The 14981-nt window shown below is 39.7% G+C and overlaps 2 protein-coding genes across 3 annotated transcripts in view; one reads left to right on the top strand and one right to left on the bottom strand.

The window, feature by feature from the left end:
- The window catches only part of triob (trio Rho guanine nucleotide exchange factor b), a 112606-nt gene extending 104145 nt beyond the window's left edge, over window positions 1–8461 (bottom strand). The window contains exon 1 of the mRNA XM_078253422.1: window positions 8190–8461. Coding sequence (XP_078109548.1) covers window positions 8190–8259 — 70 coding nt within the window. The 5' untranslated portion in view covers window positions 8260–8461. The remainder of the gene's footprint in view (window positions 1–8189) is intronic.
- Window positions 8462–10235: 1774 nt separating this feature from the next.
- dnah5 (dynein, axonemal, heavy chain 5) overlaps window positions 10236–14981 on the top strand; it is a 109119-nt gene continuing 104373 nt past the window's right edge. For both annotated transcript variants that reach the window (XM_078251910.1, XM_078251909.1), the window contains exon 1: window positions 10236–10325. In XM_078251910.1, coding sequence (XP_078108036.1) covers window positions 10236–10325 — 90 coding nt within the window. The remainder of the gene's footprint in view (window positions 10326–14981) is intronic.

Below are 14981 nucleotides of genomic sequence, written 5' to 3'. Positions count from 1 at the left end.
TACGACCAAAGCGAGAGCTGTGTCCGGGTTCTCGGCAGTAAGTCGGACTTGTTTCAGGTGAGAGTTGGCCTCAGCCAGGGCTGCGCTTTGTCACCAATCCTGTTTGTAGTATTTATGGACAGGATATCGAGGCGTAGTCGGGGAGGAGAGGGGTTGCAGTTCGGTGGGCTGGGGATCTCGTCGCTGCTTTTTGCAGATGATGTGGTCCTGATGGCATCATCGGCCTGTGACCTTCAGACACTCACTGGATCGGTTCGCAGCCGAGTGTGAAGCGGCTGGGATGAGGATCAGCACCTCTAAATCGGAGGCCATGGTTCTCAGCAGGAAACCGATGGAGTGCCTTCTCCAGGTAGGGAATGAGTCCTTACCCCAAGTGAAGGAGTTCAAGTACCTTGGGGTCTTGTTCGCGAGTGAGGGGACAATGGAGCGGGAGATTGGTCGGAGAATCGGCACAGCAGGTGCGGTATTACATTCAATTTATCGCACCGTTGTGACGAAAAGAGAGCTGAGCCAGAAGGCAAAGCTCTCAATCTACCGGTCAGTTTTTGTTCCTACCCTCACCTATGGTCATGAAGGCTGGGTCATGACCAAAAGAACAAGATCCAGGGTACAAGCGGCCGAAATGGGTTTCCTCAGGAGGGTTGCTGGCGTCTCCCTTAGAGATAGGGTGAGAAGCTCAGTTATCAGTGAGGAGCTCGGAGTAGAGCCGCTGCTCCTTTGCGTCGAAAGGAGCCAGTTGAGGTGGTTCGGGCATCTGGTAAGGATGCCCCCTGGGCGCCTCCCTAGGGAGGTGTTCCAGGCACGTCCAGCTGGGAGGAGGCCTCGGGGGAGACCCAGGACTAGGTGGAGGGATTATATCTCCGACCTGGCCTGGGAACGCCTCGGGATCCCCCAGTCGGAGCTGGTTAATGTGGCCCGGGAAAGGGAAGTTTGGGGTCCCCTGCTGGAGCTGCTACCCCCGCGACCCGACCCCGGATAAGCGGATGAAGATGGATGGATGGATGGACTTCTACCGGAAAAAGTAGGGCCTATCTAGCAGAGGACGGAGCCTCCTGATTGGACAGACGGTCTGTCTGTTTGTTAAAAGTAGGCGCTTTTCCGTGTTTTTCACCTCTCCTTCCTGTCCAGACAGTCTGTCTGTCCAATCAGGAGGGTCCGTCCTCTGCTAGATAGGACCTACCTTTTCTGGTAGAAGTTAATGCTGTCGTGTTTTCCTATTTGCTGTCGTGTTTTCATATTTGCCGTCGTGTTTTCCGATTTGCCGTTGTGTTTTCCGATTTGCCGTTGTGTTTTCCGATTTGCTGTCGTGTTTTCCTATTTGCCGTTGTGTTTTATGATTTGTTGAAGTGTTTTCATATTTGCTGTCATGTTTTCGTATTTGCTGTCGTGTTTTCCTATTTGCCGTTGTGTTTTCCTATTTGCCGTTGTGTTTTATGATTTGCTGTTGCGTTTTTCTATTTGCTGTTGTGATTTGCACTTCAGGGCCACCGTAGTTTTGGAACAATTTGATTTAGAGTAACTTATCACATATACAATACAAATAATGCCATTATTTTTATTTTGTTATTTTGTTAACTTTGCATCAATTTGACACATACTGTACTGATGTATTGGATTGTTGAAGAAGTATTATCATGCTGATCACAAAAGAATATGCTTCCAATCCTGCTGGTGAACTAAACTACTGACCAATAGAATAAAAAAGGTTTGGCCAAGAAGCTAAACAACTTATCAGCCTGATGATCGTTGTGGCACTTTCAGTTTAGCTTGGTTGCCAATGCAGATATTGCTATGCAGGAGTTTATTATTTTGTACTGTATCTGTCATATAATAAACATACATGTTGTAAATATGTTTTACAATAACTATATAGATTTATATGTCTTTCAAGCTTGCCCTCCTTTTCTCCATGAGTTGAATAAGTGAGATAGCCGACTGTGCTAGCGGGCCTAGGCAATTCCGCAGTGCAGGCAATGCCAATCTAAGCTTATAGTCTTTAACTCTGACCAACTGCCAATTAGGCTGCCCCTGGATGCAACTGAACGGTTTCAGCCTCATAAAGAGCAGAGTAGCCTACATTTTGAAGGGTGTGCTCCACCCAAGCCTCAGCTCTATAATTTGATGAGTGAAGGCTTGTTTGTCCCTTTAAGTATGTCATGTCCTCTTTTTCTGAATCTCACTTTCTTTTCCCTCTATTTTATGTTTTTATTTGCTTTCTTGACCTTACTTCTCTGTCTTTACTTCTACCTGTGTCCCTTCTCAGTACACATTCGTCTTTGCTTTCCCATTCACCCCTCTCTCTTTATCAGTACTGTCCACCGTACATTATACTCTGAAGATGCATACTGCATGGCCTGTTGAAGTCTTCGTCCTCATCTACATGCTTATGTAAGGTTTTTGCTTTAAGTATGCAAGATAACATTAGGTCATTATGCTTTCATCGACTATGACTGTGCTAGAAGAAAATGAAGACTCACTGCTCAGTGATTTGGCTCTCATTACAGCCTGCACTGGCATAGGTCAGTGGGTTCACTTTGGGCACAGAGGGAACTGCCTCACTGCGTTGTCAATACTGACACTGCCATTGCTGATGCTAATGTCTTGTTTCTATCCTCAATGCAAGATGCACTGAACAACAACAACAACAACAACAACAACTGATGAATAAAGCATACATAAATAAGTGCAACAAACATTGGTGTTAATTTAGTTGTTTGTTTTTGCTTAAATTTGCTGTGAGTCTAAATTGAGCCTGCACTTTTAGGCCAGCTACAATGTTTCTTTTTAAAGCATAGGGGTTTTACAACCTGTGCAATACAAGTCTTTCATAATTATTCTCAATAGAACTACAATGACAAAGCAGAGGTAATTACTTACGCTCCTGCCTATCAATTATTCTCCTGGTATAAAATAAAATCTATTATTTAACACTGCTGACTGCAAAGACACTCATACATGTATAGATGAAAGCATGTCTGCATTAATAATGGGTAGACTAGAAGCCAGTTACATGCAGTAATGTATGAAACTGGCTTCTAGCTGCACAGTTTACTTCAACAGTAGATATTTGCAATAAACCTAAACCCCATACTCCATGACAAATGACCACTGTCTTATGATCAGTGTAGTTATGACTGCGGATACGGCTCTTACGCAAGTTGTTTAGACAGTTATTTAATCTTATTCCAGCATGCAGTACATCTGGCTGCTTTTATGTTAATTGAGTTTCACAGTGCAGTTTTGTACAATAATGCTATTGCACAGGTCCAGTAACTTCATTACACATTACTTAAGAGACCATCTATGAATTAATACCTTTTAAAAAATATACTATTGTGCAAATATTATTTTTGGTTTTGCCAAGATGGCTCTCTTCATAATGATCCTAAATATTTAACAATATAGCCATCTAAAGATGTAATGCATCACTTGAGTGTCACCAGTGACTACAGGATTTTAGTTCACGTGGGGCTAACGGCTGCCAGGGATGAAGCTAAGTAATAGAAAGTAGCTCTGCATTGCAAAAGTTGACTCCACATTAAGGTATGCTGAACCATCATATACTGAACAGTCGCACAGCATTTTCCCAACATGCTTTTCAATCTACAATACGCTAGAGGCTTTGGGAAAGTTGAAGGCCAATTATCAATAAGAATGTCTAGATCTGGTGTTGGTGGCCCTGCATATTGATCCAGGGTACCATAGGGCTACTGAGACATTTACAGGTGTTACGCCATCAGGCATTTTAACCCTTGTGTTGTCTTCCTGTCAGCCTGTTTTTGACGCCTATTTTTCACAGTTTGTTTTTTCTTTTTCCAATGTTTTAAATTGTCAGCGCTTATTTCTACATCCCATATTTTCTGATATAAAACAAAAATTGAAAACGGCTCAATTTGACCAGAAGTCAACACAAGGGTTAAACAGGGAACACCACATTTAGGCTTTTGATGACAGCATAGGAATGACATGGGTAAGAGGTCCTACAGGGGACAGACACAGATCAGCATATCATTCTATTTATTGGTAATGTATGCATTGCACACTCTAAAAACAATCTAGGCACATTAATGTATTGATATCTAGAGGGGAAATTACTAGAGATGGCCCGATACCATTTTTTGCTTCCCGATACCGATTCTGATACCTGAACTTGCGTATCGGCCGATACCGAGTACCGATCCAATACCAGTGTGTCATATATTTTATCATGTTTTAACAACTGTATACTACTATCCCTGTATGGATGTGATATTATTTCTATCTTTGTTGTCGGTCTGGCTCACGTTAAACTCTTTGTGAAACATGAACGCCCCAGAACGCTCTTTTATTATGCAGTTTGACAGTCAGTTATAACGGAAAAATAACATAAACTACTTAACGTAGATTTTCTTTAGGGCCTTATTACGTGGTATCGGATCGGTGCATTAACTCCAGTACTTCCCGATACCGATACCAGCGTTTTAGGCAGTATCGGAGCTGATACCGATACTGGTATCGGTATCGGAACATCTCTAGAAATTACAGTGGCCCTGAGAGCTTAAGAAGATGAAGATGTTTTCCAAATGTTGCACATGTGTTGTCAAATTGGTAAATATGTTTCTTCATTTGCTTGTATCGTGTCTTTTTGCATGTTTTCTTGCAGTGTGTTGTGCTCTCAGGGCCACAGTAGAAAATGCATGTGGATGTTTAGAATGACATGGAGAGTGCTATCCTCACTCATCTACTCCTTAAACATAATAAATCATATTACATTTGTGAGGGGACAGCAATAAAGATATTGATAGACAGTGAATCAAACCCAGACATTCAACACTAACACATCACTCAGACATTCCAGAAAGCTTGTTTACTGAAATTTACTCAGTTCATGGTTGCTGCCAGTGCTGCTGGAAGATATTTGACAGCAATATAACTTTCAGACTCATCCTATTACACATATTGACTGGGCAACTAGGCAAACATCTAGTTATGAGCAACTTGCTTTGATAACAAATTACCCAATATTTCAAGTTGGGGACATTCTGCTAACTTGCAGGGCTCAGAGCAATCAGCAGTATGTTATTGGGTTGTGAAGCCTCACTTTGAATAATGCTTGATTAAAGTCCAAATCCACTATCCAAACAGGAAACAAAGGGGTACTATAATCAACCGTACTCAAAAAATAATTAGATATTATGTGTCTAACAGTCTCCTGATTATGCTATTTATAAACAACTAAATATAGTTATGAAGAGTGGTATTGTACTTCCATACTTTAAAAGGATTGTTTTACAAACACATTCAAAGCTGGGGTGATATTTGCCTGGACAGCTGAGCATGACGGGATGATAAAATGTTCAAGAAAGCTGTTTAATATTTCTCATCTTTGACCAGTTGCAATAATTTCGGGATTGGACTTTAAGTCACGGAACGAGCAACCTGGGAGAGTGACTCAGCAGCTGTGATCCACAGCATCAGTGTGGGACTCAGAGATGGAGCTCCATCTGCTCCCTCAAAATAATCAAGCAAAGAGGAACATCAAGTATTTTCAAGGGCCTATAAGAAAATTATTGATCTAGGAAATATTCCTAATCATCCAGTCAGCCAGCTTTGTAGCCACAAACTCACATTTGGTTATCCAGCCAGTCAGTGAGTTAGTCTCTCATTAAGTCAGCCTCTTAGCAAAGCAGCTCAGACAGCCAGTCAGTAACTTTAGGTCTTGTTCAGTAGAGGAATCTGACATATTCTAGCCTTCACTGACTAACTAGGGCACCAAAGTGCATCCAGATCCCCAGCAAAACAAAACACACTCACACATACACAGAGCCCCAGAAATAAAGTGCTTGGGATCAACTAGGATGAGCAGCTGTGTGCCAAGATTTCAACATGCAACAAGCTGGCAGCAATTAGGGAGCCTGCTGAAGAGGCTACAGGGAGCGGGCTGGCCATTACTACTGGTCCTTCACAGTGACGCTAAAGGAAAGATTAGGATATATAGTATGCATGTAAACGAATGAATGACATACATATCATGCCATGTTTGGATAAATTGCAGATATATGTGATTGATAATACTTAAAGTAAAGTAGAAATAAATCACAGATAAAATGTTTTTAATGTTAGATTAGGCTAACTTTAGGCTATAAATAATATGTTTCAAGTATTTTAATAAATGTAATGAAGTGATGGAAAATGTATATAAGTTTGCTAAATTAAGGAACAAATTAGTTAGGTTACAGTCCAATTAAAAGCACATTAAGTGTGGCGAATGGGTGGATTCATTGATTTGTTCATCTTTCCAATATGTCCATCTTTGTGTGCCACCAGAGTGGCATGAAGTATAACACATTAATCAAACAAGATAACTAGACACTTTTTAAACAATCAGTTCTAATCTGAGCTGAAGACATGCAGGTATTTGACTTTATTCACCATTTTAACAGCCCAGAAACTGTTTCCCATGCGTTCTCTTCATAATCATATCTTATAACAAAAAAACCTAAGGCCATAACCTATTTCTGTCTCCATCATGAATACTGTATGAACTGTGTTTGCCACTATATAAACATCCAAGCAGTCCAACTTCACTGTGATCCAACTTTCCAGCCTGATACAACACAGCTATAGGAAAATACATTGGCAGGCATCCAACCAACAGTAAGAGAGACTGCAACATTTGAATACAATCCACTTTGACAACATTCCTCACAGTCTAACTGGCAGAGGCAATTTCCAGAAGAAAGTAGGGGATTTAAAAAGTATGTAGTATATATTTATGCACGTTGGCTACAATTATTATTACAATTACTACACATGCTGTCTGTGTGTGTGTGTGTGTGTGTGTGTGTGTGTTCCCTAAATGTGTGCAATTTGCGGAGATAGTTAACAGCAGACCCCCAGGCACCAGGTGTCACAGAGAGAAACAGCTGAGAAAGAGAGGGACAGCTGCTTCTTCTGGTGTGTATCAGAGGTGGTCCCTCTCTAATGGTGGCCACACCGGACTTTTGCTTTAACATGTACCTTTCAGAAGCTGTAACTGCTCTCCCTGTCCTCCTAATGCATGTGTCAGATTGGGTTAAAGAGGTATTTTATAAGGCTAGAACAAGTGGGGGCTTGATGGTGGATTCAGATCCAGGAGGGTGTTGGCTAGAAAACCATATCTTATCCAAACACATAATGATGAGCGTCAGCTCTAAAATACTGACATTCACTTAGAAATGCGTGTTATACAGGTTTGAAAACCCAAACTAAACCACATATTGACGTTAGAAAGATGTACCAATATTACAGTAAATGCATACATTCCTATAGGAATATGATATACACCATAATATTACAAAGTCAGTATTGACTATAGGCTACCTGGTAAAGGATTATCATCATTAGAGTAAGATTAGTGTAATGTAAATTACACCATGCACTTACAACTAATACCTCAGATAATAATGTTTCTCAAGCACAAAGTACATGACAAAAGTCCCCCTGTGCTATTATTTGGCTGATATCAGGCATAAGTGCAGCCCCCTATATAAGGTGTCTATGTTTTGGATGCAGAGTGATAAGGTATGCAGGCCTATCCTTATTTGTTAGCATGATGCCATCATATCAGACTCAGACAGGCCCAGTGCGTTGGGTGCAACCTATTGCCCATACGTGCGTCAATGGCCTAGCCTCTATCCCTGCATCAGATGTGAGAGACCTGGGTTAAGAGTGATGCATGATGTCATGTTAGTTTACACAATTATTCAATCTATACGCCTCTGAAGACAAAAATGTAATTGCAAAATGTTCGACCCACATCCTAAGGGTTCGTGATAGATACAGCCTGTAACGTCGACATACTCGTAAAGCCCGGATAGACTGTTCGAGCTGTAACCATCCACACCTTGTCGCCTCCTTGGTCCAACCCAAAATGGGGTCACTGCCTAATAATCAAACGCACATTTTTCAGGAGGTGTTATTCAAGCTGTTGTCATCAAAGCCTACGGGATGACAAGTCAGTAGACTTAAATATGGTAGGCTAAATAACTACAAGCTGTGCGCATCTTTCCAGCATATCCGAAGCGCAGTAGGCTAGGCATCTCGCCCATGAACCCCGTCAGTGCTTTTTTTTTTGTCATTTTTGGAGACAATGTTGCAGACCACCAGTGATCACACCGACAGCTCTACTGTAGCTCTCCCAGAGCCAGACTCGCCCCTTCCCGACTTACCAGATTTGAAAAACGCCGCTATGTCTGCCGCGTCCTTCGCAGCCTCATCTAGTCCCTCTCCTGCACTCATGGCTGTGGTCGCATCTGCGGAAATAGCAATAGCTATCCTCAAAAGCGTTTATTGTTGCAATAATTATCTATCAGCTAAAGCAGATCCTAACGCTTTTCATTGAAGCAGATCCGGTCATACAATCTGTGTTCCCTTCATTAAGCGAGAGACCTCCTCCTCCATTTTGGCCGAGAATGGAAAATCCTGGCGACCGATCGGCGGCGCTCCCGAGTTGGGACGTGAGGGAAGGGAGGCGGAGGAATGGGGGTGATAGTGAGAGAAGGCGGAGGTAAAAGAGGAGGGGGAGGACTGAGGGAGGAGGGCTATTCCGTTTCGAGTGGTGGGTGGGGGTGGGATATCCTGGGATTCCGTTTCGGGGAGTTTTGGTGCATTGTGCGCCACCCAAATTTAGTGTGCGCCACAGTACATCAGCAGCCCCCAGCGTCGCTCACTGCGGTCCTGATGCGGGCTGCGTGGGAGTCATTCTTCAGGATTCCATGCCTTAATTGCTCAAGCCCTCATGTTATGTCATATGTCATATTGACAAACAAAAACCATGCTTTTTTTTTAATTATAGTAGCCTAGTAGCAGTGATAGTGTTCTAATGGGCTATTTGATCTTATTATAGGCTATAGGCCCTTATAGCTAAATTCTTGCGGAAACGTGAGTTTAATATTCCCATGAGGTCATTGAGTTCTGGTGTTGCATTATTTAGTTTCCTAACAGTTATGGCCTAGTCATTCACAATGGTAATCTTTTTTTACATACATTGCACGTAAGACTAAACGTGTTGTAGCGGATAAGAAGGAGACAATGACGACGAAGGAGAATGCTTGTTCAATTATCTCTTCATCTCCTAGTGATGAAGACGATGCTACATGAGGTCATTTGCCCTACAAATCTAACACACAGTTCTCCCTGATAAAAAAAAACAAAAAAAACAACAGTTCTCCCTGATAGCTGCAGCTCTGTTCCTTCAACTAGGAGCAGTGCACTGCTGCCATCTGGGGGTTGCCTGCACAAATTGCTCTGGGTAGCTTATATGTGTAAAGAGTATTCAGTTTGCCTCGTTGCATTGACGTTTAGGCCTACATAATAATAAGGCATCATTAACTAATTTGAAATAGATGTCCTATATCACACTAATACTTAAATTGACGTTCTGATTTAGTCTACGAACAGTTTGTCATCAGTCTGATTGATTCAGCAATTAGACACACCTGTAATTAATTAGGCATAGCCGTAGTAACTTACCTAACGCTCGTGGTCATAGTTTTAAAGTAGGTTAACGTCACTCGTAAATTTAAAAAGAGAGAGTAAAACATAGGCAAAACTAATGGAGTTTTACATTTTGGATATAGGCCTACTGTCCGTGTAGGCTAACGACTACAACTTCATTAGCTATCTACCGATAGTTTCCTTTGTAAAAACTAGCATAGTTGACTTCCTAGCTTATCTGTTAACCTATTATGGTCAAGAACGAGCAATTGACTTTCTCCATGGATGTATTAAGAGAAGTACAAAAATAGCACAATTTTACTGTCTTCCGGGTCTACAAAACTACGTGACTTGACCTGTCTGCTTTCCTGCTCCGACAACAGGAACTGATTGCATTGCCTTTATGGTGGTCCTCTATCTGTCCATAGGCTACTTTCAACTGTTCATGCGATTAGCCTACGGTATTTTTTTTTGTATTTTGAAAGACTTCTGTGTAAATAAAATAAAATAAATTGTCTAGATTTCTTTCCAAACCAACCTTATTTTTACAGTCTATGTGACCAGCCCACTACCCTATTTTTTCCCTTTTACAAATTGCCTCGTTACCTTGGAAACCACTAACAACATACATGGTCACCACTGGGGAAACGTGTAGAAGATCAGGCGCATCAACCAGGAAAACAAAATTGTAGCCTAAATAAACAACATAGGCTACTTGAAGCTTGGAGATTTAAAGTCTGGTAATATAAGAAGCATTTATGTAAAGGAATGTTGTAACCATGGCCTTCAGCTCTCGACTCGCCAAAGTCAGCTACAGGAACAGACCCACCCAACCGTCTGTCCCAGTGGAGTCACTCAAGGAGATGCAGGTAATCTGAATTTGATAATCATAGCATCGTCACACGTTTTGAAATGAAAGTCTATGAGGAATATCTTGTCAGTGTCCCCACATTCAGGAGGAATGCAGCCCCTAAATATTAGAATCATAACCGTCTAGTATTGTCAATGTGGCCTAGAGAGTGTGGTAGCCTGCTTTTATGTAGGCTATTAGGTCTGTTATAATAATCCTTTTATCATAATTGTTTTAATATTATTATATTTTGGTTTGATTACTATTGGGCTGTGTAAAGAATCCCCACATCAGCATTTGGTTATTAGACCTATATGATATCTGTAAAATACCACTCTAACACTCTGGTAGGATTGTTTTGTTTATTTAGTTGTGCACAGTTATCCAGTTTTAGCAAAAACAGATTTCCCTTTCATCCTTTTGGCAAGCTCAGCTATATTTTTTGTCTTGTTTTGTGATTAATTATCATTTAGTCAAATAATTGTAATTTAAAATGCTACATATGTCTCCAACCAATCAGATTGTTAATTTTTATTTTTATTTTCGCACTTCAAAACAAGCTTGCATAAAACTGGGTATGCTAGAAATAATAATTAAAAAATAAAAAGGTGCTCAATATTTAATTTATTTTATTAACTTAACATTGGCCTCAGATACATTAACATTATTTAGCACAGCAAGGTGTAGCTAACTCAGAATAGGATGATGTGAGTTGGGAGAGTGAAACCTTACATCAGAATTCCCTTTTCTCAAATTATTATGATTATGATTATGATTATGTAATTAATCTGCACTTCATTTTCAACTCAAGAACCCTCCAAGCCCTGTTAATTGCTCTGAGAACCACTACACTGACTCACTGGCCTCCCAGTAGTCAAAAATAGCTGGATCACAACCTACTGGATGTGTTGGCTGCCTCTGTCCACTAGATGGTAGTGTCTAGTTTCTGTAATGTTAGCTAAGCCTCAGAAGGCTGGATGATATTCCACAAAGATGTGTTTTACTTCTGGTGCTCTTTATTAATGTCATTACCAAAATAGTCACTGTAATAAGGGAATAATTTTTATATCTGTGGCAGATATCTTTGTAATTTAGTTTGTATCTGTTTAATTTCACCCAATCAGTTCAGATTCACCAATTCCACCATCATAAAGGTCAAAGCGGAAACAATTGGCATATGAATGTTAACTATTGGAAGGTTTTGTTTGTGAGTTTTGTAATCTGTGTGTTTATTTTATTTTTATTTAATGCCTATTTACACCTTGTAGCATTTTTGCATTTTAACCTTTTACACAGGTTACAAAAGAAATACGTCTTGGTTAAATTGCATTGCTTCATTACGACTCTAGGCTGAAATCAATCTTAAAGATAAATACTGCACTATACAGGCTACTATGATTTAACAACTCTGCAGTCACTAGAAGCCACAGCACCTCGACTCTGTGGACCTGCTCCATTGACTACATATTTAGACTAATACAATATTTTCTTCAGATTGATTCAGTTCGCTTTCATTTTAATGCACTGCTAACCACAATTAAAGAGATCATTCTTTCTAGTTAAACACATGCAATGTTCTGAGCGGTCAGTGAGAATGTGAATTGTTTAAAGAAAACATAACTAAATAATCCTGGTCTATCATGATCTGGACAAATAGTCATTGATATTCTTGAACTAACTAACAAACTAACTAACTAAAAGACTCAAGATTTGTGGAAGTTTAGTGTTTTACAGCAACTGGTACCATTTTGTACCTGGAGAATTGTGTAATCTTCTCTGTTAAGTTCAGGCCTGCTTTTGATGACATGTTAGGTGCACAACACAAGAACACAAGACTATCATACATATATGTTAAATATAACACAGATATTAAAAAATTCCTGAAACACCACCTTTTTACCAAAGCCTACAACCTCCTTTAGCTTAGCCACAGTAATTCTGTAAATTGTCCTTGGGTTTCTTGAAAGGTGCTATATAAATAAAAGTTATTATTATTATTATTATTATTATCCACTGTCCATTTTGTTTTAGTCTTGTATTATAATTTTGACCAAGGATTAGTTAGGACCAAATAGACAACAAAGTCCATTAAAGGTGAAACAGTGCAAGTCAAAATGAGTCCTCAGAGCTGTTTTGACTGCTGAGACATATTGTGCTACAACCTGGTGTAGTTTTATGTAAACCAGATGTGAATAAGCTCTCCATGTTTGTGTCAATGTGAGCATCCCCTGTGAGACCAGTGGACCTTTCTCTGCTTTGCTCCTTCCCTTATGTCTTTCTATTTCAGATCTCACCACCCTCTCATTTATAATTTACAGTCACTCTCCTGTTTCATGGCAGCTCCAAACCAGACAGTTCAACTTAGAAAATCAGTCATGGCATACTGAAAAATGAATGACCCAACTACTTTTAAATGCAAAGCTTTGCAATCATTTCCTTAATATCAAACTGTCAAGCCAGGTCCTTATGGAGAGAGCTGTGCTTTCCATCTGCTGGATGCCACAGTAAAAGCTAAAATAACTGAATATAAATTGGTGGGAGATTTGTTTGTGTGTGTGTGTGTGTGTGTGTGTGTGTGTGTGTGTGTGTGTGTGTGTGTGTGTGTGTGTGTGTGTGTGTGTGCATTCACTGGTTGATTGATTAGGCTCTCCCGACCAGAGCTGAAACTAATTATAATATTAATTATACTCTAATATGTAAATTTCCCAATCATTCATTTAATCTATACAATGTCAAATATGAAAGCCAAAGGTGGCATTTTTAAATTGCTTGTGTTCAAAACCTGTAGTGGTATTCGATTTGCAATGATATACAATAGAGACAAGCAGCAAATTCTCACATTTGAGAAGCTAGAACAAGCATAAGTTTGTATTTCTGCTTGATAAATAATAATAATAATAATAATAATGATTCATTAAATAAACTTAATTTTAAAGTTCTTTTTTTTCCTATTGAATTAATCATCTTTATGCAAAAAGTGAGAAAATAGAAAGCAAAATAAACTGCCAGTGCAATTATGACATAATACTTAGACCATGTTAGAATGTTAGAATAAAAAAGCACAATGCTGACGCCTGTTACTTTAAATGTCGCCATTATATTCATACTCTGTGTAGCTGTTACTACAGTCACTACATGACTAGTATCAGTCAGTTGTACACAATGGTAATGCATTGCCGAAAAACAGTCTTGGTATATGGTTATTTTTTCAATTTATACCACACTGAGACACTATGTTTTATTTGTTTTTGCAGGTATGTGTGTGTGTGTGTGTGTCTGAAAATGTTACCTGCCCACACTGTATTCCAATATATCACCAACCTTTCCACCCCCTCTCAGGCCCTGTCTCTCCATCACATTGTTGTAATAGACTTGTAAGGTGAGAGCAGGACCTTGATAATTACCTTGCATGCAGATGGCCATCCGACACCGCATTATCTAGTTAGCAGTGCCCTTTTAGGAGCAACACTCTCATAATTTCAGGGCAGTAACCTTTCTCACATAGCAAATAAGAAGGCTGATTGCTGACATACTGCAGTAAAGCCATGTGTGCTCTGTCTTGTCTTCTTTGTTGGAAGCTGTAATTCTCTAATGTCATGAAAAGCAAAGCCAATTAAGAGGGTGGACTGACCTGAAAAGAAGTGTCAGACTGAAAGGCCGACAATGCTGCATTTTAAACCAGACTATCAAAACAAGGTAAGGTGACCCAAGAGTTCTGAAGTTACAGACAACTTGGCTTCTGGGCTATCTACTTTGGCCAAATGTAATTCATCATTAATGTGTCAGGACTCAGTTAACAGCTGATGTGTTTGTATCAAAATGTGGCTGGTAGAAAAGTTCAAGAAGGCTGAAGTAAGGGAAAAGCTTAGGAAAACAGGTTTTATTTATGTATGAAGTTGTATGATATTTTAGTGTGCTGCAGGTTACGCAGGCGTCGCGCAAGACGCAATAACAACTGATTTTATCTGACAACAGCCTCAGTCTGGTGTATTAATGGAGAAAGATACGGCAACCATTGAAGAAGTTCCACTTTTTCCTGAATGTACTTCATGCAATAGACCAAAGAGAAATTATTTAAAACACCCGTTGTATGTTTATAGATCATTGAAGTGCAAGTTATTTGATGAAAATAACATCAGAGCTGTTTTCTGTATTTTGTAAAAACACCACCTCCATGAATTATATATTTCACAAACACTTAAAAGTTTAATTAAAATGTAAATCATGTTTTCAACAATTTTTGCTGGGTTACATTTGTATTTTAACACCCCTGTTACCATCCACACTGGGTCACTGTGCAAATTACAGAATTAGTGCACTAAGTAATAGGTAGAGATGACAATGTGAGGTCAGATCAGTTTTTTTTTCCTGCCTTTCTGGCGTTTTTTGGAAGAAGAGGAAATTAGACACGAAAGCTGTGTGATGGCTGCTAAGGCAAATCTAAATGTTTAAAAATGTAATTACTAGAGCGAGGACCACGTTTCTCAATCATTCCAAAACATATTGTAGACTGAGTCAAGTTTGTCATGAAAGACCTGCATGGCAATTTTTTTATACTATTGTTTCAAAAAGGAACACATTTAGTCAAGTTCAATATAATTGAGTAAACAGACCTGTTTTGTTTGTTGTTATAGCCTTTAGGTTTGAAAGTTCTTCTATTACTTGGTTTTGTAGA

The sequence above is a fragment of the Sander vitreus genome, chromosome 6 (genome assembly GCF_031162955.1).
Source record: "Sander vitreus isolate 19-12246 chromosome 6, sanVit1, whole genome shotgun sequence".
In the NCBI taxonomy this organism is placed as follows: domain Eukaryota; kingdom Metazoa; phylum Chordata; class Actinopteri; order Perciformes; family Percidae; genus Sander; species Sander vitreus.
The sequence above is the reverse complement of the archived record's forward strand: the minus strand, read 5'-3'. Positions and strand labels throughout refer to the sequence as shown.